General features: G+C 46.1%; 1 protein-coding gene across 1 annotated transcript; it reads right to left on the bottom strand.

The window, feature by feature from the left end:
* Nucleotides 1-4,658: 4,658 nt before the first annotated feature.
* On the bottom strand, nucleotides 4,659-26,607 carry LOC119445900 (transport and Golgi organization 2 homolog). Its single transcript, XM_037710197.2, has 8 exons — nucleotides 26,387-26,607; nucleotides 26,034-26,176; nucleotides 24,860-24,985; nucleotides 19,181-19,295; nucleotides 19,010-19,083; nucleotides 16,171-16,327; nucleotides 13,418-13,525; nucleotides 4,659-5,442 (listed from the first exon to the last, which is right to left on the bottom strand). The coding sequence occupies exons 2-8, from the start codon at nucleotides 26,173-26,175 to the stop codon at nucleotides 5,313-5,315; spliced, it is 852 nt and encodes a 283-aa protein (XP_037566125.1). The 5' UTR covers nucleotide 26,176; nucleotides 26,387-26,607; the 3' UTR covers nucleotides 4,659-5,312.
* Between the last annotated feature and the right edge of the window lie 199 nt (nucleotides 26,608-26,806).

Below are 26,806 nucleotides of genomic sequence, written 5' to 3'. Positions count from 1 at the left end.
TATTGGATTCCATCGTGATAGTGCGGACCGAAAAGACTGCTGGAGTTTATTTTGTGCGCGACAAGTAATGCCAAAGTAATTAATTAACTCTCAGACAATGTACGTAGAAACGCGACGTTTACTGCGTCTTATATCCATGGAAATATAAATGCACCTAGAACCATTTCCAAGCTGCACCACTGTCACTGTGTTCGATCTGTAGATATGCACGTAAATGCCAACAATCTGGCGCCAGTAATCTGCCTTCACGTTTTGTCTACAGTGACCATCGCTTAGTGGTCCTGTCGTGTCCCTGGTTGGCATTACGTGATTGAAGAGCGAGGGCCCCCTTTACAGGGGTCAGTGCGTCTTTCGTAGCATAAGGTCTGTTGTTAACACTGGCAGTTACCTGCTGTAAACTTCACGGCTTTCCAAGAGCACTGCCGGGAAACACAGCAGTGATGTTTTGTATTCATCGTCACTGCAGCTTAAATCGTGATTATAGCCTCCTAAAGCCCGATGCCCATCATCGTGAACATCAGCTTACATTCTTTCCAATGCTAAACCAGAAACGAAAAGATAAAAATTTTCGTTGTAGCTCAAAGCTGGATGCAGGCGACAAGGGTTTATCATTGTGGACACCATTTTTCGAACTGTATACCGGGTGTTTAGTATATTGGGTGTTTAATAATTTAGACCACCTGGCCGGCCGGCTTGCTTCTTTAACGTGCACCTAAATCTAAGTACACCGGTGTTTTCGCATTTCGGCCCCGTCGAATCCAGCCGTCGTGACCGCCGTGACCGCCATTTGATCCCGCGACCTCGTGCATAACAGCCCATCACAGCCACAAAGCAGCCATGGCGGGTTACTTTAAATTTGGAGTTGCGCCAACTTAAATTAGGGGGTGGGCCAATTTAAAATTTGGAGGCGGACCAACTCAAAATTTGGGGGTGTGCCAGCTTGAAATATAGACACGGGCCAACTTAAATTTAGCGGTGGGCCAGCACGCAATAAGACTGACTTTCTCCAAGGGAATGAATAGCTTATTTAGGATTTGTGGCAACGCGCTCTCTAAGATTTCTGCGCAGACCCCTCCTCTTCATCGTCCACCCCGGCTAAAGCCCCTCCATGCGCGTTTTCGCCGACCAGGTTGCGGCGGTGGCGCGTGGATGGAGGGGTTTTAACCCCGGCGAAGCACGGCTGCGTGCTGCCCTGCGTGGCCGATAAGAAACACCGCCACGGCGCCACCGCAGCGTCCCCGCCTACCACCGGATACAGGGAAGATAAAAAAAGCAGGATGCATGGCTTGAAAAAGACTCTTGCCAACCGGGCGTGCGAAGCGCCGATACAATCACCTTCTGCGGCTGCTAAGGCAATAAACCGCCGTCCTTTTAAAGGTGAAAACCTTAGATCTCTGTTTCAAGGTTGTGTTGTGAGGTACAGAAAAACGGCACGCACCGGGAATGGGAAACAGCAGCGCATGAGGAGGATTTTGAGCAATGGCGACGGAGCGCAGTCTGAAAGTTGAGGGAAAGGGCAACGGCGGCACAGTTGGCGCCGGTTGGCGCAGTGGAGGGAAAGGGCAACAGCGACGCTGGGGAGGAGGGAAATGTCAGCGCCGGCGCGGGAGGGCGTTTAGGGAAAGGACAACGGTGGCGCTGGGGAGGAAGAACATGTCTGCAGCAGCGAAGGGGAAGCGCGGTGGCGGCACTGGGGAGGAGGAGGGAAATGCCATCGGCAGCGCCCGTAGAACGTTCAGAAAAAGGCGGCAGCACGCTCGCACGCCTTGTATACGTCGCCGCCTAGGATCAGAGCTTCATTACACATCGCTATGGGTGACGACGCACCAGGCCCTAGTCGTGGGCGGAGAAGACTGAGAAAGTACGCCACTGCGAAAGAGGCTCGAAATGCCGCTCGTCGTAACCGCCGTCGGGAGGAAGCGACGAAGGATGAAACTGCAGCAGCGGCCCGACGACATCAACATGCAGCCCTAATGCAACGCAGGCGTTCTGGGAATGCAGAATTAGTGGAGAGAGGTCCAACTAGGCTTTCACCTTCACATTCTTTGAAAAGTTCTAAGCATCCCCCGTTATATTTCCATGTTGGGATTCGTTCCTCAGCTGACGCTGGTGACACCGACAACGGACATAACGCATCGCCATGGACGACCAGAAGGCCCTTCAACAACAGATCGAACTACTCCAAAGGCAGCTCCGGGCTCAGCATGAGATGATCCAAAAGCAACAGTAGCAGCTTTAGGAGCAGCAACACCAACTCGATGACCCTGTGCAGCAGCATCCTGGCAACACCAACAAAACACCGGCCCCGCCTAACGACTCCACTGAAGACGTCAGAACCCCTGCAGTCGGCATCCCGGACGCTGCTCCACTCGGCGTCTGCCGTGTCGCCGTCAAGCTCCCGCCGTTTTGAGCGGACTCGCCTGAGGGAGCTAGTCGACGCCCAGTTCTCCTAGGCGCGCATCACCCAAGACCGAACGCGCTACGATTACGTCGTCGCGCACCTGGACACCAGCTTTAGCGCAGCTTTCGAGGAAAGCAATGCTGCTCTCTACAACGCCACGCTTCTCTCTCATCCCGTGCCAGACGGAGCCCTTGGGGCTCTTCACGGATGCCTCCAGCTTCACCGTTGGCGCCTCACTTATGCAACGCGCAGACAACACTTGGCATCTCTTGGCGTTCTTTTCCAAGAAACTCTCCACCACTCGGAAGTCCCCTTCCATGCTTCCTTGTTCCAGCTCCACCGACACAACTACGACCCCCGCCCAGACAACTGGCCAGCTTACTACAGAGAGCTTCTCGTCATATACGAAGCAGTTCAGCACTTTCGCCACATTCTGGAAGCACAGCACTACACCGTTTACCACCGACATCCAGCTTGTCAGCGGGAAAGATAACATGGTTGCCGACGCGCTTTCATGTGTGTCAGCTATCAGCTCTTCGCCGGTAACAGACGACTTCCTCGATGAGGCTGACAAATGACGCTGAGCTGCAGGAACTCCCTAAAGAAGGGTCTTCGATACAGCTGCAGCAAGTCCCAATACATCGGTCGACAATCACTATCTACTGCGACATGTCCACAGCACAAACCAGGCCCTACGTGCCCCCGTCCCATCGCCGTGGTCTCTTCAACCAGCTGCATGACCTGAGCCATCCCGGCAATCCACGCCTCTACACCAGCTGCATGACCAGCCGCACCTGTACACGCTCTGGCATTCAGTGCCAATGCACCAGTCACCAGGCACGTGACGTCACCACCGCTTGGAGCATTCTCTCGGCCCTCGGGTTGGTTTCAACACATCCACCTTGACATCATAGGACCGTTCACCCAGCCAGACCTTATCGCTACTGCCTCACCACCATCGATCGATATACTCGGTGACCTGAGGCGTGGCCCCTCCACCGAACCACTGCAGAAGACGTTGCCTCGGCCTTCTTCACCGGCTGGATCTCTCGGTTCGGCTCCCCTCGCCACGTCACAACCGATCAAGGACGACCCCCCCCCCCCCCCAGTTTTGAATCTTAAATTTTCGGGCTCACTATTGGGTTTGGGCGCTTAAGGACCACCAGTTACCGCCCTTGCGCCAATTGGATGATCGGGCGCTTCCTCTGACAATTTAAAGCAGCCATCATGTGTCACCTGGACTCGAGGCTATCCCAGCCGTCGCCCTGGGTCCTCGCGCCCCCTTCAAGCCAGAAATTCAGGCTACACTTGCAGAGCTCGTATACGCGAAACCCCTCCGTCTTCCAGGCGAATTTCTTGCCACACTACCATCCAACACTGCCACATCACATCCCACCGATTTCTATTTACCGCCAAATTTGGTGAGCAGTCATTTTTATTAAACCCAATCTCGCTAGAAGCCGCGGCGCATTCGTACTTTTTTTTCTTGCCACGCTCTGATGTACCCATGTTGGCACACAATCTATTGAATTTCTTTTACTTTTGCACCAAAGCGCACACGAAACCTGCATACATAATATACTAGTTGCCTTTTCCTTTTATTTTAACCCATCAAACATTTTTTCATTGCATTTACTTATTTTCTACTTCTTCGGGCAAGTTTTTGAGAGGTTATGCTTCGAGACTCGGCCACGTTTTGCGCAAGATCACCACAGAATCATCGACAGCCCAAGGAGCAATGAACAATCGCTCATTAATGTATCGGGACGCTTCTGGATGCTCAAACACTTTTGCTCAGTTTCGCGGGCTCGTAACTCCGGATCCTCTGCGAATCGCCGACGTTTCGCCGCCGCTTCGGCGGCGCGATACTCTGAATACTGCGCACGGCGTGGTGACGTCATGACTCGGCAAAGCTGAGAAGCGATGCGGCGCACGCGATGACGTCATGGCTCACGTACTTGTGGCGAGGCTCGGCGCGGTAAGGCGCAGCTGGGGCGAAGCGTTGCTAGGCGACGCATGGTGACGTCATCGCCAGGTGGAGGTTTTTTGCCGTACACTCGACGGACCATCCTCGAGATTAACCACCTTCGCTAGTTCACAAGGCTATGTGCCATTGCGCTTGGACCCTTTCTGCACTACCGCCAAGATCGGTCCACATTTTCTGTTCGCTCTGCACGGACTAATCGGCTTTAACAGCTCCGCTGTTAAAACAGCTCCTGAAAAAAATAAAGGCATGACCATTTCTCGTTCAAAAACACACATTTATAAAATCTTTAATCGCCAGCATAACAGTAAAGATTTGTATAAACACAGGCTCCGAGTTGCACATATAGTACATCCTATATTATATACTCCGAGTATTCAGCAATATCTAAAAAAAAGGCGTGCAATTTCACCGAAAAGAGTAAAATACGATAAGTACGACTACGTACACTGGAACACATCCAAGAGAAAAAAAAATTATGACCAAATTTTGACATCATCCTCGAGATTAAACACCTTCGCTAGTTGACAAGGCTATGTGCCATTGCGCTTGGACCCTTTCTGCACTACCGTCAGGATCGGCCCACATTTTCTGTTCGCTCTGCACGGACTAATCGGCTTTAACAGCTCCGCTGTTAAAACAGCTCGTGAAAAAAATAAAGGCATGACCATTTCTGGTTCAAAAACACGCATTTATAAAATCTTTAATCGCCAGCATAACAGTAAAGATTTGTATAAACACAGGCTCCGAGTTTCACATATAGTACATCCTATATTATATACTCCGAGTATTCAGCAATATCTAAAAAAGGGGCGTGCAATTTCACCGAAAAGAGTAAAATACGATAAGTACGACTACGTACACTGGAACACATCCAAGAGAAAAAAAAATTATGACCAAATTTTGTGTCTAACAAATATTCACAAATCATGCAATGTCAAAGGTGAAGGTCCTTGTCTCCCACACGACTTTGGACCTGATGTCGATGGGCTCCTTCATAGTCTTCTCAATAAACTCGGCCTTGCCAGCACCGTTCACAAAAAGAACAGTGTGTGTCCTGAAGAAACAAACGGTGAAATGAACATACATGAACTGCGCATTTGTTCACACTTTTCACACATTGTTATCATTGAAGTGCCCATAAAGGGTGATCCATAAGTAACAGAAAAAGGTAATAATAAAAATTTTGTAGAAAAAGTTACATTTGTCACCGACAGCTGGCGCTTCACTTGTGTCTCGGTTGATATGTGGTTCTACGCTTGGAAATGAGTGGACATCTATACAATGTCATAGCAAATGTTGGGCCACAGCAGAACCATCTCTTGGTGACAAATGAAACTACTCTGGCCATAAGATTTTTTGTAACATGAAAATATTTACTGTTCCTCTATGCATATCTGTCAAAAACTGCATCTAGCAACAGTATATGCAGTCAATGTCTGATTTTTTTACTCCCTAGAGGCCACAAGAACGTCAGAAAAATTCGTCAGTCCGAAAAAATTAATGCATGCCTTTTACTGCCCCCAAGGGTCAAATCACCACAGGCACTTTCAAAATAGCTCTTAAGGCCTGCCAGTACACTTATTAGGTGAATTGGTGCTCATACTGCGACAGGAGCACGGTGTAAGATATATACTCTTTAGGTGGGGACACTTCTCGGCTTGCTTGCTAGACGCGATCGACCAGATAAAGTAGCAAGGGTGCGTGTCTGTCGGGCCGGTGACGGCAGCGGATACCTGTCGGTGGAACGACGCAACTTCAGTTAGAACGCAGGCGAGAGCTTGCGTGGACAAGGAATGCATGCATGCCCTCTGCCCCACATTATCCCCTCTACCCGGTGACCTACTTTCGCGCGTCACTCAATCATTTTGGATTTGCCGCGAAGCGCCGGTTGCCATACCAATGGGAGATTAAATCTATAAAACGTTTTCTGTGTTGAAGTTGCGTCGTACCACCAATAGGTATCCGCTGCCGTCACCGGGCCGATCGGCGCGCGCCTTTGCTACTTTATCTGGTCGATCGCGTCTCGCGAGTGTCCTCACCCAAAGAGTATATATCTTACACCGTGGGCAGGAGAAAGGGGGTGCAGGCGTGTATAATTAAAGGGACAGACAACCGCTCAGAACACGAATTGAGATAACCCCGCTGATGGAAAGATAGCCTATCACACTGGTTAAAATGAGCTGAGCCATGTGTTTCTTATTATACGTGAATTTATATTTTTAATTCTTCAATAAAAGTCGTGAAAAATTGCCTTTGGTGCCCCACACGGCAAAAATATGAAGATGCATAAGAGGTCTACCATGTGACCCTTTATTAGTGTACGCGGTTCCTGGTCCTTTTATTAGTTTTGAAATGCACTACTTTTTTCTGTTATAAGTTTTTTCCTACTTACAATGTGCAGATAGCCCTTCGTTTGTAGTGAGTAGAAAAGTGGCGCTGCCTTCGCCTTGGTTTTCAATGAGTTGGCTTGGCTGTCTATCAACAGAATAACGACGGCCAGCCAGCCAGAATGCAGTGTTGCCAGGTTTGGCTATATATAGCCAAATTGGGCTACAGGAAAAAAAATTTGGCGTTTACTTGGACGAGTTGGCTATGTGGCTATATTTGGGCTACTGAAAATTTGCGACTTGGCTTTGTTTGGGCTACAAGTTGCGCCCTCATCCACGCTCCAGAGGTGGTTCTGATCCAGTAGAAACAAATCTCGAAGGCTATGTTTTAGCTGGCTGAGCCGGCAGCGTGGCTGTGCGTGTGTGCGGGCGCGAAATGATCCCCCCCTCCCCTTTCCTTCCCTCTCTGCACCGTTGTCTGAGCCGGTGGCTTTGATCTTTGATGCACTTAAACTTACCCCCCCCCCCCCCCCCCGCTTGACCGTTATGCACCCGATCTCCGGGCATCGGGATGAACCTAGGAGTAGTGGGTTTTTCACAGTACACTGTACTAACGTGGCTATGCTCAGGAAGGGAGAGCAATAACATACGACGGGGCCATCGGACGACTGTGGCACCGACATGAAAGAAGGGAAGCACGGGTGAATGACAAGCTCCAGTGTATTCATGGATATGTCTTCTGGGTGATGTATCGCGCCGGGCACAGCATTCGACCTACTCCACGTTTCTCGCGCGAAGCTTTACTGCCATTTTCCTTCTCCTGCTAGATGAATTTTTGCTCGTGGTTACATTCGAGATTCATTTCCATAGCTTGGACGTAAGATCGGATCATAGCTTGGACGTAAGATCGGGTCATCCTCAGAGAGGAGAGAGAGAGAGGGAGAAAATGATTTAATGAAAGGCAGGGGGTTAACCAGGACTGAGCCCGGTTGGCTACCCTACACTGGGGGAAGGGAAAAGGGGAGAGAGATAGAAATAGAAAGAAATAAATAGATAGAAATAGAATAGAAAGTCCGCTGTGGATATCGCCGACGTAGCAACAGATCTCTGTCCTATCACGGATGATAAATCAGTCCGGATCATAGATGGTCACTCAGTCCTGTAGCTCTCAAAAATCGCACCAGTGCTTTTGTGGCCTTTTGCAGCTGTGATATTCAAGGCCATGGTCCCAAGATCTTGCTCAATGTGAACGGTCTTCTATCTAGCCTATTGAGAACGTTGCTCAGAGAGGAGAATCCAAGCATGGGGAAGTGGGCCAAGTATGCGAGAACGTATAAAAAAGAATGGCAGCAAGATCCCGAGCCAAAGGTGGCTTCTGGTACTTTTACTTCTAGATTGTTTGCCCGTAACATCACGTATGCAGATACTCATTCTGCTAATATCAAAACATGTTTGTTATGATGACATCAGTGCACCAAGTCACATGAACTTCACCCACCGTGTTAGTTAGTTTGTGAGGTGTCGCGTTGCTGGCTCGAGGACGCGGGTTTGATTCCCGGCCACGGCAGCCACATTTCGATCACGGCGAAATGCAGGAACACCCGTGTACTTAGATGTAGGTGTACGTTAAAGAACCCGAGGTGGACAAAATTATTCTGGAATCCCCCACTGCGTCATGCCTCCCAATGATATCCTTTTGGCACGTAAAATGCTTTTTGGCACGTAAGACCCCTGCAATTATTAGAGAGGTTTAGAATAATGGCCTCAAACATTTTGGGGTCCCAAACACAGTTTGCGTCTGCGCATGCGCAAGACGCAAACTGTGTTTGGCTTATGCAGTCAGGCATGCTATCTCATCGATTTAGCGGGAGCCCCGAAAGCTTTCGTCAACAAACGTGGCGGCGCCCATAGAAGCGACGGCTCTAACCTAGCACCAAACTGGTTTTGATTCGGGGTAACGCGTGAAGTACGTTAGCTAGGAGAAGTGATTGCGGTTATAGCAGTCTCTCAACTAACATGTGGAATGAAGATTGATTCATTAGACGCCGCTGATTCCTAATTCAATTGTCGATTTCATGGTTCGTTGGCCTAACACAGATTGGACTTGGCTGGGTGAAGGGACGTAAAGTTGGTTACTCAAAACTAAGCTCAGCAACTTGCTTGCTACTAATAGAATAAGTTCTAAAGTATAATTAAATGCGAAAACACGAAAATCTAAATTACTCTTTTATCATAAAATCGTATATTTTATTTTAATATTTTTCTTTGACTCCGTAGCTTTTCTTACAAGCTTTTCTTTGACGCCGTAGTGACGCTGCAAGCGCAACACGCTATCCGCAAATGCAAAACGCCTATTCCAAAAACTCTTCATTCCTGCATGCCCCAACGCTAACACCCGCAAAGCTCTTTGGGGCCCCTAACTTTGGGGGCCCCTATTCTAAAACTTTATTAGCACATCAACATAGTTTACGTTTTAATAGTAAGCGGTTTTCACAGCATAACCACTGTTATCAATTTGTTGTTTACCTTTGCTCTTTGTGCGCCGTCGCAGCTTTTATCATTTCGAGCGAGTAACGTTCGGGACGTGCTCGTCGCCGAAAACGACTGCGCGCTTCTTACACTGGTGTGCTGTTTTGCGCAGTAATCTTTTAAAGCTTCGCTTACACCGATTCAGACAGCGAGTGGCATCTGTTGCCTGACAATTTATTTTAACACATGTTCTTGCCGTGCTGAAGACCTAAGGTGGCGGCCAGGTTGATATAAATGGACAGTATATAGAGCATGTACCAGCTAACCCGGGCCAAGCTAATTGATTAAAAAACGAGAGAACAAGATATGACGATGAAACAAATAACACGAGATATCATAGAGCGAAAGACTTGTTTTAGCTCATAAAAAAATAAGCCGTGAGCACGTCGCACATCGCTGGACAGCTGAACTTCTACGCCGTAGGCAGAGATGACGTGTGAGATCGATGATGCTAAACATTATTTTGCGTTCACGACAGCTAAAAAGCATAGTTCGTAGTTAATGTTACCGTAAATAACTAAAAATAATAACCTAGTACTGTCTGTCATAAAATAAAAGCACTCATTTCCCCCCTCTGCAGCAATTTGCTGGAACCCGTCGAGGCGAGGAGTAAAAAAAACCCGGCGGTCGTTCTCTCTACGTTCGCGGCGGGCCCGACTGGGGCGGCGGAACAGGAAAATGAACCCTTTTCACGTCTGCTGTGTACCCGCTGCCCCAAAGCGGATTTCTGCCGTTGCCGTCGCCGTGAGGTACCGTATGACGTCAGCGGTGATGAAATCGTCGCCGCGCTCCGGACGCTGTATGTGCGAGTGAAAGGATGCGAGGGACGCGTGCTTTCACGGGGAGCGAAAGAACTTCCTGGGCCCAACCAAAAAAGCGTTCTGTGCAAGCATGATGTCGCTCTTGTTAATGTCAAGGGCCGACCGTCACGGCGGCACGGACATTTTGTTACGACGGGTTGTCCAAAAAAGGATTGCCGTAGTCAAATGTGAAAATGTATACACAAATAAAACTGCAAATAAAAATGGCTCTATTTGGCTATGAAATTTTATGCACTTTTTGTGTGTTTGGCTATGTTTGGGCTACAACTTCTGTAGCTTTTGGCTACGCCGCCTCGTCGGACCTGGCAACAATGGTACTTGCTTGAAAGGCAACGATTTATCATTCTTACCGACCATAAACCACTTGTTCCGGCTTTACATTCCTGCAGTGTAACCCATACTCCTAGAGAGCTCCGGCATCTTGCTTTCATTATCGAATTCACGACAGACATACGCTACGTAAAAAAAAAAAGACAGCCATAACAGGGCAGAGGACACTCTCAGTTGTATTAGCATCAACGCCGCAAAAAGTCTTATGCACCTTTCCTTGTCTTTACTCGCGGCGGCAAAGCATCCGACACTTCCACAACTCCGATCTTCTACATCCCTCTGCTTGGAGCAAGTCAACTTTCCCGATCACAACGTCATGCTCTGGTGCGACGTTTCACATAACTGTGCCCGCATTTATGTTCCTTCTCTTCTTTGTCGTGCTGTTTTTGATACACTGCACTCAATGTGCCATCCAGGCGTACGTGCCACACAACACCTTATCACCGAACGTCATGTCCGGCCGCGCATACGCGCTGATATACGCAACTGGGTTCGCACTTGTACAGCGTGTCAACGTACGAATGTGCAATGACACACTAAGCCTCCATTGGGAAAATTCCCTCTCCCCGATGCACATTTCGACATCATTCATTTGGACATCGTTGGACCTTTGCCATCATGCCATGGTTACACGTATTTGCTTATGTCTATTGATAGGTACACAGGATGACCTGAAGCAACTACAATGCCTGACACAATGGCGGAGGCAGCTGCTCATACTTTTCTGTTTACCTGCATTAGCCGTTTTGGTGTGCCATCAATGGTGACTACTGATCAAAGCAAACAGTTTGAGTCGGCACTTTTCACATCTGTAACATGCCTTCTGGGTTGTGCACGCATTCGCACAACTGCTTACCATCCTGCATTCAGTGGCATCATAGAGAGACTACATCGTCACTTGAAAGCAGCACTTGCCGCTCAGCCTTATGCTGAGCATTTCGTATATCACCTTCTAATCGTGTTGCTCGGCTTTCGATCAACACTCCAACCAGAACTCGCCTGCTCTGTAGCTGAAATGGTTTACGGCTGCACCGTCCGTTTGCCAGGTCACCTCGTCAACCCAGTATCTATGCCGAATGTTTCGGAACCATCTTCTTTCATCCAGCGCCTACAGATTTTTATGCAAAACTTGCATCCATCGCCAACCTCTGCTCACACGAACAACCACGTTTTCCTACCCTCAAACCTGCAGACATCCTCACACGTTTTTGCTCCGTGTTGACACGCCTCATCGTTCTCTTCAGCCCCGCTATGAAGGTCCTTTCCTAGTCACTAAACATTCTGAACACCATTTCACAATCCTGCACAATGGGCACGAAGACATAGTTGCTATCGCAAGGATCAAACCTGCTTAAATACCGATGGTGTGAAACGATGGAGTAGCTCAAGTGAAGGGACAAATAAATAAAGCCCCTGTGTTAACTGTGCTTGGTGGTTCCACAGTGGCATACTACTTTTTGTTTGCAAATGGGAGCAATGACAAAAGTCTCTCTAGCCTTTGCAGCATTGCCTGCTAATAATGAAATAGAGTACATGCATCATAACCTTAACCCTTTCCCTACCAAGGAGAAAATAGGTGTTTTTTGTAGGTTACGCCACATTTTTTTTTTCTGATGGAACTACTGCACTCAATATTTTATGTAATGCATACAGAAAAAGCAGAATGAATGCACTTTTCACGCATAAAGGTTTTATTAACGAGATGTATGCCATAAAGAAAGATATAAATTGCCAAAATCAAGACTGTGGGATAAAATAGAACAATGTTTGTAAACACGCTTGTATCTACTAAGAAAAAAAAATGTAACGAAAATTATGATATACAACATGTATTGCCGTCTAATAGGCACTACCTCCGAAAAAATCTGAATTTTCATTGAACAGGTATTCCATCAAAAAAATTTAACTGCAAGCACTACAGTTGGGCGTGCTGGGCTGCGGTCGCTGATGTTCCAGGCTGGTTTGCGTCGTCATCACTTTCATTCTCGAAGTCCGACGAAAAGTCAGCGTCCTCTGACTTGCTGCTATTCAATGTATCGATAAGATCAGCCACAGAGGCAACGGAATCGTGAGATCTCCTATCTTCCGAAGCGCGCACGCCACTTCGCGATGATCGCGAAGCTTCGGAGCGCATTTAAAAATCACCGCCGCGCGGCAAAAATGCGAACTTCTTGGGAAACAAAAATATAGTTTTTCTACTTTACGTCGGATGGTGCCATGTGTCCATGGAGCGGCGCGGAAGGTCTCGAAAGCGGCGATTCAAAGCATCGTTAGCAGGCAGCCATTTTCGCTCTCTACTTTGATGATCGCGCAACTTCGGAGCGCATTGCAAAATAACCGCCTCGGTGGAAAAAGGCGAACTGCTTCGAAAACTAAAATATAGTTCTCGTCCTTCACATTCGATAGCGCAGCGTGTCTGTGAGCGACGCGAAAGGTCTCGAAAGCGGTGTTTAAAAACCATCGATACCTGGCTAACGATGCCCAATGGGCACGGGACGGAAAGAGTTAAAGGCCCCTGAGCAGGCCGCATAGCAAATCTTTATTATACGCTGGAAGTTGTTATGTGCCCTTAGGGAGTCTTCTACAGCAAGAATTTTTCAAATTGGTTCATCAATAGGCGAGATATAAATATTTCAGTGCCACGAACCCATGATTTCAGAAAGCGAGCGTCACTGCCAAAATAGACACTCTCTCCACTTGCCCCCGTCTAGCATCCGCAAGAAAAATTCCTTCACTACCATAAAAACCTTAAATACCGGTGCTGGAGGATCCGTGTGACGGGGCCAGCCTTTATTTTTTTTCCCCCTCGCTTTTTTGCTGCACGGCACACTTCTGCCGACGGTCTCACGCACAAGCTGTTGCGTTTGTCTTGTTTACACTGCAGTGCACGATTTTGGGCACTGTGCACGAGAACACCTGACTAGCGGTGTAAGTCAGTGCTGCACGAACACTGAAGCAGACATAAGTGGATCACAGAGCATGATTCGAACAGACTGCTTCATTAAAGGAGAGGTAGTAGTACCTTGTGCCATAGTTGATGCTGGGCAAGACGTATTTCATCTGGTTCATCAGCCTCAGGTTTGACTCGGGCTCTTGTGACTGCTTTCGCATGGCGTCATCCACCGGGTAGCTACAAATGAAAACCACACATCCGTGAACTGCAGCGTGAACTTTCGAGATGGGACACAACATCAATGGCTGAAGCCTGGCCCTAATATCTCCTGCCTCCTGCCCCTCATTCATCTGCACACTCATACAATATTTTAGTTCCACAACTCAATAAGTAAAACCTCGTTATTTCAAATTTTTCAGGACCAATAAAATATGACCGAATTATAAGTGAATGTTGAATTATCGAGGGTATCAAGAGAATAACAAACAAATGCTTACTATGTCACCATATTTATTTACTGAATGAAACAGAAAAGCTTGCTTCTATTTTGCACAAAAGTGCTGAAGCTGCAATTCCTGTCATCTTGCAACTGCTTAGCACTGGCAACGGTAAAGGCCTCGCAACTTCGTTGGCAGAGCAAGTCCAGTGCAAGACCCAAGTCTTCATCTGATGCATGCTTTTCACCATCGCGCCCACATCCTGATTATTTTTTTGCCAGTGAGCTGCTCAGCAGCAGATCGTCCATCCATCGCAATCCAGCCAGTGGGTAGAATTACGCTTCATACTCTTCACGGCAGCTGCATTTTGATGGCGGCGAAATGCAAGAAACACCCGTGTACTTAGATTTAGGTGCACGTTAAAAAACCCCAGGTGGTCTAAATTAATCCGGAGACCCCCACTACGGTGTGCCTCATACTCAGATGGTGGTTTTGGCACGTAAAACCCCATAATTTAATTTTTAACGCTTCATACTCGACAGCTTCCACCCTGTTTGTGACATTTGAGCATGCACTGCACTTTAAAACTCAAATGCTCTAGTCCAGCACCACATTGGGTGCCACAACAAGCGCATGTGAGCACCAGGGTTCGTACACAATATTTGGCTGGAAATTCAAGGACATTTCAAGGATTTCAAGGATGCAAAAAGGCAGAATTCAAGGAGTGTTAGCGTAATTTTATTTCCTCACATGACTTAGGAAAGGAGCCCTATTTTCGCATTAATTTCTCTTTCAAGAGCTGTTATCTCCGCTTCTTTTTCTTTGGCTGTTCGACGGAAACTTCGTCGCCTTTCGCCTTTCTGGTGGCTCTTCAAGGCAGATTCCCCCATCGTTGCAATGTCGACCGTCTTCTGACATTATGCGCACATTGCTCGATAAGGATCGCTTGGTTCCGGTCTCACCCAGTGACGATAGTTCGTATGTTGCAGCCACGCAGGCTGAAACTTGCACTTCCCGCCTGGCATCTTGTCAAAGTAAACACACAACGCAAACGCGAACTTCACTGAAATGGCGCGCACGAAGCCGACAAACGGCCCGACTATAGTACCTAAAAGACACATACTAGTGTGCCGAGAGCGGGTGTCGCGGTAGCACTGAGTGTGATGCCTGCCGCCGCCGGCCGCTTGGTGCGCTGCACTTCGAGACTGTGCCGGACCATGCTGAGACATGGGCGGACTTCAGGCAAGACACGACGCGAGTCTCCCCATTTGCCCGGCGATCTGCCTCTTATGTTCTTGTCCCAATCCGCAATACGTTCGGGGTCTGCGGACGCGCTGGGTAATGAGATGAGCCGTTTCTTTCCGCGTCTCTGGGAAATCGCGGTTTCGCGACCTGTTCAAAGTTTCTTTAGACAGACGAGTGCACACATAGATGCAAAAAACCCACTCACAATAAGAAAAGACTGCAACGAAAGCGGCAGCAAGGCGAGAAATGAACTAAGCATTGCAATCGACGCGTAGCAATCAACGCATCGCAAACGAACGCGAGTCGAACACCGCAGGATTTAGCATGATGCCGACAAGCATCGCCGTCTGGTGGCCCGCGGCGGCAGGCATCACAGCCCGCGCCACCGTCCCGCGTTGGAGACTCTCGGTGGACGGCACACTAGAGTATACATGCGCCATTGTAATGCACAGACCATGACGCTACGGTAAAAGGCCCCATTCTAAGTCTTTCGCATAATTAGTTCACTAATCGTAATTTTTATGTGCTCTCCATTTTCGGAGCTCTCAAAGGCACCCTTTCTCATTAAAATTTGTGTAAATACAGTTGTCTAAAACAGCAATGCCGCAGTCTTCCTTCAAGGTGAACCCCGTTCATGACAACAAACTCTCTAACAAGTTGAACACTTTGGGAACCCAATGTCAGAGGTGCGCACTCTCACTTACCAACACACTGACATGAACCCCTTTTCCTCGAATAACCATTGCATCCTCGAAAATCACTGCGACAGTTGGTCGATTTTTCCTATGTCAATATTGGCACCAACTCTGAGTAAGTTGGAACAGAGTCACAGTATTTAGCTGTGGCTGTGTTTACCTAGTGCCTGCAAATAAAGGGCCTTTACAATTCCTGCTTGTGTAGACCCTACGCTCGTATTATAAAAGCGAGTGCTTTTAGGATGTAATATTTTGTTTCAGTTTAGAGTGCCTGGCGTGAGAAACTCGATATAGAACCACTTCATTTTCTTTTTTTTTACTCAGCACCTAGAACATTCCACCACAAAGTTTTAGCCACATAATTATCTCACCTCCCAACTTTACATCAATTTTCCGTGAGAAAAGGTGCAAGCATTATGTGTGTATTAAATATGTTACAAAGAACACCAGCTACAAGGTTCCCAATTGGAGTAACTGCACTGGAACAAAATACGGGAAGCCTCACGACGTTGGGTCGTCCAGGAAATCGTATATCTTCTTCAGAAGTTTATCCTTTTGGGAGAACCGGTTGTTCTGCCTGATGAGCTCCTCAAACTTCTGTTTGCCATATTTGACTTTGGCCCAGAACTGCGGAGGTACGCTGTTGCCAAATGCATAGAAGCCTGAGAAGAAGAAAGAAAGTCTAGTTAGAACTTGAAAAAGTCATTTCAGATTTTCTATGTATAGTCAACTTAAGATCCCACTCAAAACTAGCTCGCAGTACTAATTAGATACAGATCTCTGCAAAAATACATTACATGATTATGAAGAAGTGTGGGAATATTGCTGCTATGACTCTTGTACTTAAGGAGGCCAGGTGAATTAGCGCCAACAAAGACCGAATAATTAGCACAGTTTGCTAAAAGTTATTGGAGTCTTCGACCTTAGTGATGTACATAACATTGTTAAAATAAAAATACACATTGTAGAGCTTAAAACAATCTTGCATGTTTTGAAAGATGGCTGAAATTGTCAACTTTTGACGAAAAATGGCTAAAATCTGATTGTCATCACAGGCTAGAATACCAACTTGCACTGGGCAATAATGGGGGACAGATGCTCTACAGCTTTCCAAAGAGAGAAATTTAAACAAGTGTGATATTTTCTGTCACCTGTAAATTCTATGAAGGAAGAGCACTCACAGAAGTGAATACACTGTTACAGTGAAAAGAATATAGAAAGCGTGAGAAAACGAGGACGTGAAATTTGGAATAGTGGCTGTGGTGTGAAGCCATAAAGGTTAGTAAAAAATTAGATGCTTTTGTACCAAGGTCAATGTCCTCATTTCAATAAGGTGTCAAATTAGTCTTACGAACAAGAAAAACAGGCACAATCTAAAGCCCCCCCCCCCCAAGAAACTTACGAAATTGGAGAATCCTGCTGGTGAACCACAAATTAACAAGCAAAGTCCCTCTAAAGGAGTATTGACACATAATTTTCAACTTGCCATATTTTTGCATTTAGGTCCCAACGCCTCTTAAAAAAAATTTTAAATAAGGGCAAGTGTCAGGGCACCTTAAACCATTTATTTGAATGCTTATCATTACAAACCAGCTCCAGTTTCGGCACCCAGGAGGTTGATGCGTAATGACGCCGCAAATCATTCGTTCATTCGGTCCCTGCAACCCTTGTGGCTGTCATGCACAAATGCGGCCAGAAGGTGCACAGCACTCTGTTCATTTTTTTTTAATAGGCAATGTCATCATGCCTAGCTTTGATGCTATGCAATGTCAGCAAATTTAGCGCTTTCTCTGTGTCATAACACTAGGTGAGGCATTTCGAGACCAACTTTAATATTAATAAAGTGAACGTGTCGGCTAATTCGTTGAACAGCTCAAACTAGGGAACAGTGCGAAAGACGAGGACGCAGAAGAGGCGTACACACCTACGTGTGGTTGCCATGTGCCTGTTCTGCATCCTCGTCTTTCACGCTGTTCCCTAGTTCAAGACTGAATATTAAATTAACATGCCATCTTACATAAGTAACCTTTATAGTGCTTGCTAAGCTTCGCCCTTTTATGTGTGAGAAGCACGTGGTAGTTATTTCACAACTTCAAGAATAATCATCAAGTATCAGAACTCCTTTACCATAAGTGGCATTGCTGTCCTTGGTTGTACAGAATAGGGTGACCATAACTATCTTCTTTTGCTGTTCCTTTTTATATCACTGCGCTTATCATTTGAACATTAATTGGAAGCCGGCATTGTAAGCTATTAATGCACAAAGCAGGGTAAGGAGCTCACTTTTAAACTGAATACACTGCTTCCTTCCCTGCTTCTATTGCTGATGTCACCTACAACTTACCCTGGATAGCATAAAGGATTCAATTAAGAGTGATTTTAAGATCACAAAGACCTTCGTTAACCACCAAAAGCTGTACCACATATAGGCCATTCTATACCAACAGCTCAGTCGTTCATGCATATGTGCTCCAGAGCTTTCCCACACATACTATACAAAATAGCACGGCACTGCTTAATCACAGAACAGAGTGTTACGGGCCGGGGTTTGGTGAACCTTCAACTGCGTCTGCTTGGAGCTCGAACCGGGTTGACCATGGGAGAGGGTCCGGCAGGGAAGACGAGGCGACGTAAAAACAAATAACACAAGTTTAATACATACTAATTACGATTGAGCAGTGTGCTCCAAAGAAAACATACAAGAAACCTTCAGCATACATGCTCCTGCACGCTAGGGCAAAGCAACAGTGTTCTCCATGTGGCAGCTTGCTGGCTTTCTTATACCCTCCACCATCCGGGCACTCTCCCCCTCTCGTGCTTCCACTGCAGAGGGCCTTGTTAGGACATGTCAGGGCAAACCAGACGAAGTAGCGAGGATGGGTGACAGCAGTGAGGGTTGGTGGTCATAGCGGGGTGAACGTCCCCAGCGGGGGTGAGCTGGTCGCAAGGCGGCACGGCAGGTTTCGCACATTCCTCGGACCCACACGACGGACACGTCTGTTCATGTTGATGAGCGAGATCGTTAGGCACGCCGTTTCCCATGCGTTTGCACGTGTTCTGGGCGTGGCCGCTCAAAGTGAATCGTAACAAGAGTAAGCAGCAAGAAACTGATCTTGAGCCACTGTCTGCCTCGAGGCAGAAAACTCAAGGGACGGCAAAACTAGTACTTGCAATGCGCAAGCCCACTAGACCTTGTACGTCTTATTTCGTATATCCTGTTCATTTCACGCTGCTATGTATATCATATGCAACAAAACTGCTGAATGGTAACTCGGCTGTCTTTCGAGAGACAGCAGCACTAGTAGTGCAGCAGACACAAGCTCTCGAATTCACGTAGAGCTCACCAGGCTCTGTTTGCACCGGTCTGCCCTCCTGGAGGTTGCTGTAGTAACTCATGGAAATCTTCTTCTGAAGAGGCCTGCAACCACAAGAACAAAATGCGGTCGAGTACACTGGGGCATGCATTCCGCACAGAATCTACACGGCGCCAATGTGAAAAGCACTGCAAAATTTACTTGGCTTCAATAGCAACGAAGAGAAATCCGTTGAACTCGTCCTTCTCCTTCATCAGTTTGGTCAGGTACATGTTCCCATCCACTGCAGATTTTATGAAATCCACCACCAGGAAACCTGCAAAGAAGAAGTTAATATACCAAAGTTATGATAGTGCAGTTTCTCAACGAATGTTTGCGAACACATACACTCTGGTTGGCAAACCTTTCCAGGATGCGTAGACACAATCCTAGTGTACAAAGATACAAGAGTACAACAATTGAAATTTGTACATTTGGTCATGGAAGTTCTATTAGAGCTGTTTGGCAGTAGAGATACAAGCTACTACACCCTACTTGAAGCAAATTCGCTATAGGGCAAGTTGGTAAGTGGTTTCTTGAACGAAAACAACACGAACTCTATCATTTGATTATGCTATTTTTGTTTTAACATCCAAGCTCAGCCTTAACCATATTGCAGTCATGTGCCTGGTCCCTTCCTGATGTGCAAAAATATTCGTTCTGGTCATATGTCTGGAAGTGCCCGACACATACACATGCTGTTTTTTTTTTTTTCTTTGTTTGTTGCAGCTCCTTTTGGGACACAAGAATAAAACACCTAATTTTAAAAGTACTAACAAAGAGCATGAAGATGCAACAAAAATGCAGTCAGACAGTGCACTTGTGCACCAGGTGGACAAGAGAAAAAGAAAACATGTGATCAATGTTTAGAAAATTGGGATGGGTCATACCTCACTATCAGACAAGGAGTACTCAGTACTCCTCTAACACCTTCTGGTCACGAGCACTTATGCACACAGCGGTCATTCCGGTCAGGAACTATTTCGCACGTTTGGGACAGCCTAGAAAGCACACCCACAAGGTGGGTGATCACCACAGGAACCCTTTTGTCTAAGGTCCTCATCATCGCTTTCTTCATCAGTTCTCTCATTTGAGAATGCTTGCTTGGTCATCTTAAGGTGGAATATACTATTCCTCATCGACAAAAAAGAAAAAAGAAACATATTTGGATTAAGTAACTTGTGCGAGTTTTTTTTTTTTTTTTTTGTCTAAGACATGCGGAAAAAATTTTGCCATCCTTTCTGCACTTCGTGCCCCAGAAGTGCACATGAATTTTTTCATGAAAGTGTTGCAGTCGTACACAGACACTGAAAAATGCAATTACCAATAGTAAAAACCATATACCAAAAGGAGCACAAAGAAAAAACCAGCATGTGTATGTGTTGGGCACTTCCAGACATAAGACCAGAACGAATATTTTTGCGCATCAGGAAGGGACCAGGCACATGACTGCAATATGGTTAAGGCTGAACTTGAATGTTAAAACAAAAATAGCATAATCAAATGATAGAGTTCGTGTTGTTTTAGTTCAAGAAACCACTTACCAACTTGCCCTATAGCGAATTTGCTTCAAGTAGGGTGTAGTAGCTTGTATCTCTCCTAAATGCATGTCAATACGTTAAGTCTACTCTCATAAGCACTGCTTAAAACAAAACTGGCCCAATCCAGTAAGGGCTGACCACCATCAACGCTATCATTATCAGCCTAACCGCAGGACAAAAGCCTTTTGCAGAGATTTCCAATAATCCCTGCCCTGCATCAATTGAATCTAATCTATGCCTGCACACTTACTAATCTCACCACTCAACCTAATCCTCTGTTGCCAAGGGCAGCGTCTGCAATTCCTCAGCACCCATTCTATTACCATGATAACCATCTGGTCATCTGCTCTACACATAACATGACTTGACCAACTCTACTATTTCTTGTTAGTCTCAACTACAAAGACATGCAACTGTGTCTGACCCACGTAGTTATCTTTGTATCTTTTAATGTTATGCCTGTCCTTCTCTGTTCCACTACTTGGGCCGTACTGAACTGCAACACAAAAAGGCAATGAAAAGTGAGCAAAGTTCGAGAATGACCTTTCACATATATGTTCAATGCATTGCGCAGAGTCATTCTGTGCTGCAGTCCAAATGCTGTCATTCTAGGCTGGTTAGCATGGGTCACCTCTGAACTTAATGTTGTGTCACGCCACCTGCGGCTGACTTGTGAAATCGCTCTCTGCTTCACACTTGTAATCCGCAACCTCTGCCATCATTGTAAATAGTCCCGTCCCACAACTCTGCGTAATGAGTAGCATTGTTGCAAAGAGTAGTTTTGCAAGTTGGCCACAGGTGGCACACCGCAATATTTATCCTCAGCTTTGAAGTGATCATTCCAAACTCCAACTCTTCTTTCTTGTCAGTAAATGCTGCCATATAAGGCATTACTTAGCAGAACAATAATTCTGCAACTGCAAGGCATCTGATTCACAATAGTGGGTCTTAAAGATGGTTTGCATCAACATTTATACATCAGAAACAACCATCAATGTCATCTGTGAGAATTTCCCAGAAGGCAAAGTGTAAAGTGGTGAATTGCCTGTGCATATCATTAGCCTTATTTAATTCTAGAATAAATAAAAAACTTTTTCAACAGCATGGCCTTTCTATTTGAAGGCCAGTAAAGCAGCGCTTACACATGAGGCAAATCTAGAGCCTGAAGTTCTTAACATTGCAGTATTGTTCTTGTCAGCTTTATATTTTTGGCCAGTGTCACTTTCAACACGTGATTTAGGAAACGTGGATAACAGCAGCACCTAACAACGCTCGTTGTTGAGCTCTATCCTTATCTCTTTGTTATCAGACCACCAAGAGCATTCTCCTTCAGCGCGCGAACACTGTTTGCTGACACTTGAGTTGACTCCAAAGTGCTCAGCACTGAATGAGTAAAGTACACGGAAGTGAAGAAACCATTCAAGCCCCAGTAACAGCACGCACAGGCCAGATTCCCGCATGACAAGCAGTTTCTAAGGCCTCCAGGTCATAAAACAGAACGGTAAAAGGGCCACTGTAAAACCGATTAGAAGAGCATGCAAGATATAGCAAAAAATGTTTCAATAAATTACGTATACCCCAAGACTCACCAGGAAGTGGACTACATTTTTCAACAGACACTGTCAGTGCAAGATTATCTGTCGGTAAAGTACCCAGTCCTTGTCAGCAACAAGTGTGATGATTGCACCATTGGCACACCAACATCTGCCACACAGACAATGCCAGAAGTCATCTGCTATGTTTATGACTTCAGCAGCTCAATAGCATGCTTTATTTGGTGTGCACAGTCAAATATGGTGGAGACTGCAGTGAGCAAGTTAAGAACAGTTTCCAGCTCATTAAATGACAACAATTTGTCACGTCAGCCTGCAGTACAGCAGCTAAGAATTCAATAATGCCACCAGCTGTGTACGCCATGTGATGTGTCCAAATCAGGAAGAAAACCAATTGACAAATGAGAAACTGTTGCTAATTTCACAGTGCACTTTGTATTTCACAGTGGACAGACTACATATGACAATACAGTGTAGGCAACATATATGTCAATAAGGCATCTTTGAAAAGACGACTTGATATGTCAACCGATACTGAAAGACAGCCATTGTACGCTCTAGTGACTGCCAGTGAGATTGTTACTACTTTAACACATAATAGTATGCATCTTTCCTTCCTGCAGTGTTTTACAGCGAAGCTGTATACCTGTACCAGCCAAAGAAATTTTCGTATCGTTGGCGTAAGCAAAAAAACGTCACGGTAAGCAAGTGGCTCGTGCTTGCGCTCGGCACGCGCTCGTGCCGTCATCGTCATCCACAGCTGGCTGTGCTGCCGCTCATCATTCCAGCGTAGAATTGCACTTCTCTTCTGTCGTCGTAATGGGGAGGCCGCATTTACGGGGTTATGAGCCATTGCTTAAGGCAGTATGAGCCCATTAGCCGGTGCATAACCCCCTGCATGCTTCGCACCTCCCCAGATTTCAACTTTCACGTTAGTGGAGCTGCATTTTGCTCAATGGGTCATTTGACACTTACGCATAAAATTTAATTCACCGTTCAAACTGAACCTACGACTTAACTCGTGCTAACTGTAATAACTAATAAAAACTAAAACAGTAAGAAAGGCATCCATAATGGCCAAATTGCTGAGGGAGTTAAAAAAAAAATGGTGGTTTCACAGCATACAGCTCCAGCACTCGTTTTCAAAAGAAAAACCACAAAACAAGCATCAAAACCACATGATGGATGATAAGGCATGTGTGAACAATGGGAACACCCACCGCCATGTTCCGGTAAAGATTAGGTTTGCAGCTGCTTCGAAAGGGGTTGACGTCTTTCAAAACCCTCGTGTGAAGTGAAAACCGTATAATGTATGCTAATGACGTCTGCGAATAATGCGAAGAACGTTCCTTCTCCCGCGTGTTTCCCGGTAAAGATTACGGTTGCATAAGCTACTCCGAGTGGAAAAGTACCCAACAGCATAGAAATCACGTAGTGATGTCACCACGGTCTAGCAACTCATTCAGTTCATTCCAGGCTACCATGGGTAGACCATGGAAAGTAAACATGCCAGCAGAACAGCGTGAATATAATGTCGTTGTGAAGTAATAAAGGGTGTGGTTAAGTACATTTCACTTGTCTCTGGTTTCACTCTTTGTAGAGCAACATGTGTTAATTCAAGTGACATCACAATGGGTAATCGTTGTGGGTGTCATTTACAGCTTCGCTGTCCAACCACCTTCACAGCGTGGATTGAAGCCACAGTTTTTTTATCAGCTGCATAGAGACTTTTTGGTGCCCAGTATATTATGAGTTTCTGGCAGCAACCACCAAAGGATGTGGCTCTAAACCTCACCTCCTATGCCAACTTAATACTAATTTGTCATTAAAAAATTTTTTTATAATGGCAATGATTAGCTTCGCTTATTCTCTGAGGGCTATAAGTTCACTATTTTCAGTTTTCACATGCACACTTCAGAACAAAGCAATTTACTCGTGAACCCACAGTGCTTGGATGAATTCTTAATTTACCAAGATTTCATAACATACGGACAGTGAGCAATTGCCATTTATTGCAACGAAAATTCTGGGAGGCACTGAATCATCTTTTGTGGTTACTGATCTACAAATAGTACCATGAAGAAATGACGCACAAACCGGAAAGTACAGAGCTGAATACTTCTTAAGAAAAACAACTTCAAAGTGCAATTTGCCAAAACACTACAAATCTAATTGTCAAAGATAGCACGGGCCTCAAAACATGCATAGAAACCAAAATAATGCCAACACCTCAAAAAGTGGGAAAGGCAAAAGACGAAATAAAACATTCATGTTGACCTTAAGTTCACAAGTCTTTGTGACAGTATACGCAGCAAAACAGGCATGGTGCCAGAGCGCCCTCTAACGATCTTGGATGAAGGTCCCACGTAATACGTAGGTGGTTCTTTTTTTAGTCCATCTATAAAGGCAGGAGAACACTGGACATGAATGTTCGGCTCTTTAATGTTTCAGGCAGCTCACTTGCTATGCTATGCCCCTTTTCTAAGCAGCTTTCCATTTCCTACATTGCACAAACAGAATGCACAATGTGAAAAGAATCATCTTGCTGTTTTCACATTCGATTATAGCGCTCATGCCAGTCCAGCACTTGCAGTGCCCTAGCAGCCACTGCCTTGGCCCGCATGTCCACTGATACCCCTTTGTGAAAGCCACAACTAACTGTAAGCCTCAGCACCCAATGGCGTTTTCTTCGTTTGCTGATAATAATAGAGTGGCAGTCACTGGATGTGGTCCAGACGAAGGCTCACCTCGGCCGCGCTTTGTTGGATCCATGCAATGGGCTGGCTGGAGAATGTTGAGCAGCGCAGCGATGCGGCCACTCTTGGACATAGCCATCCACGTGCCCCCTTCACGGCCTTTCTCCTGATCTTGGCCTGAAACAAGACCACAACCTTTTTTACCCTGCGTTTAGCTACGAAGATGTTATTGTGTGCTTTACATATGATGCCTAGAAAAGCAGGGCAATGAAGACGCATTTGTATTAGTCGGAAAGAAATGAATTCCAAGACTGCATAGTAGACTGAAGAAAACTATAATATGGGTGAACTGCAAACAGGTAGAGGAGAACACTGGAGGAGGAGGCCGAATATGGTGGCAATACTTAGAAAAAAAATAAATGCATTTTTTTTTTTCACGAGCACTTGTTGAAGCATAGGGCGTGGACTAATACTGACTAATACACATCCTCTATCTGACACATTCACTGCACGCTGATGAAGGCCAGGATTTTCTCCGACAATGAATACTCCTCTCGTTAAAACTTGACGGTTGAACTGAGGCTCACCTCTTGCATTATAGTTATTCCTCGAATGCATGATTTTCTCCGTATGCAAGTTACAGTAGCTCATATTTATATTCTATAGGAGCTGCGACTTGGATGCTGAATTCAAGCCAATAAGTGCAACTGCAATGGCAGAAATGGCTGCCTCTTGGGAGAAACTACTTAACAGTGCTTACACTAAATTAACAATAGCCAGGTATGCAGCTCGTCCTACGTTAACGCAATCGCGCGCAGTTGCCTTTCTGATAAGGTCTACGGCAAAATAATGTCACATGTACAGGCAGGGTCAAAAGTTTATGGGATGCTGGATCTGAAAACAAGCAGAATATTTCCTGAGCCCGAGCACGTAAGCTGCATTTCAAATGTGCTACTTGTACGGATGTACGTGACCAACATAGTGATCGAAGTAGTGTTTTAATGGCTGAAAGATAAAGCTGGGCTGACATTCGACTTTTTTTGCGAAACCTGCATCCCATAAACTTTTGCATATGCATCCCGCATATGGCTCATAGATTAGACTAAATAGGTAGCGCTTATGCGGCTAACTGGTAGTTAAAATGGCGAATGAAGCAATGTTGGCGGAATGTAAAGTAACACTACCCATGTACTGTTCACAAACATACGGTTCACAATTAATGTACCTCCGACAATATTAGGATCGTCCTCCCAGAAAGAGGCTGGCTTCGTGGGGCGATGGAAGAACTCGTCTCTGACGTTAACCAGCACCAAGCTGAATTCGTCATCGTCCGGGTCGGGATTAGTGTAGACGAACAGCAGGCACATCCTGAAACGTCGTTAGGGGGACGATCAATTTGCAGACAGCGGCACAGCACCAGTCATGCAGCGATGACTACTCGACCGTTTGCTGCCGCAAAGTGTCAAGAGCGGCAAAACCGCTGCTTTTCAACCTCGAAAGACAGGGTCACAAGACGCACGCGGTCACATGCCAAAATGCGTTCGATGTCATTGCGACAAGCGTCATCCCGCCGCTTACGTGGTAGCCGAGAGAAGACTGCAGCGAGGAAGAATGAAAAGGCCGTGAGGACCAGCGCGAATTCCGCATTTATCTCGCGATGCAATCGGCGATACAGCGGGCGACTACCGTTATGCGCGACGAAGGTCGCGCCAAAGTATTGTTATCGTTTCAGAAACGCACGGGACGCTTCTGCCGTTCTGCGGCAAGCTTTCTAGAACAGCTGTGAGTGACGGGAGCGACGGGAGAGAGAGAGACTAGTATAGAGAAACGACACTCGCATTTTTGGCTAGAATCAAGATGGCACCTAACGCCAAGCTGTAGTTTTGTGTATTTGCCTCAAATGAACTATAGTGTCAGCCTAATGTTTTTAATTACGTTAGTTATTGTCATTTTGAAGTTGTAAGCAAGCCAAAAACCTGTGTGTGAAATCGGCTTGCC

This window comes from Dermacentor silvarum, chromosome 3, assembly GCF_013339745.2.
Source record: "Dermacentor silvarum isolate Dsil-2018 chromosome 3, BIME_Dsil_1.4, whole genome shotgun sequence".
Lineage (NCBI taxonomy): Eukaryota > Metazoa > Arthropoda > Arachnida > Ixodida > Ixodidae > Dermacentor > Dermacentor silvarum.
This window is presented reverse-complemented; position numbering and strand designations above follow the sequence as displayed.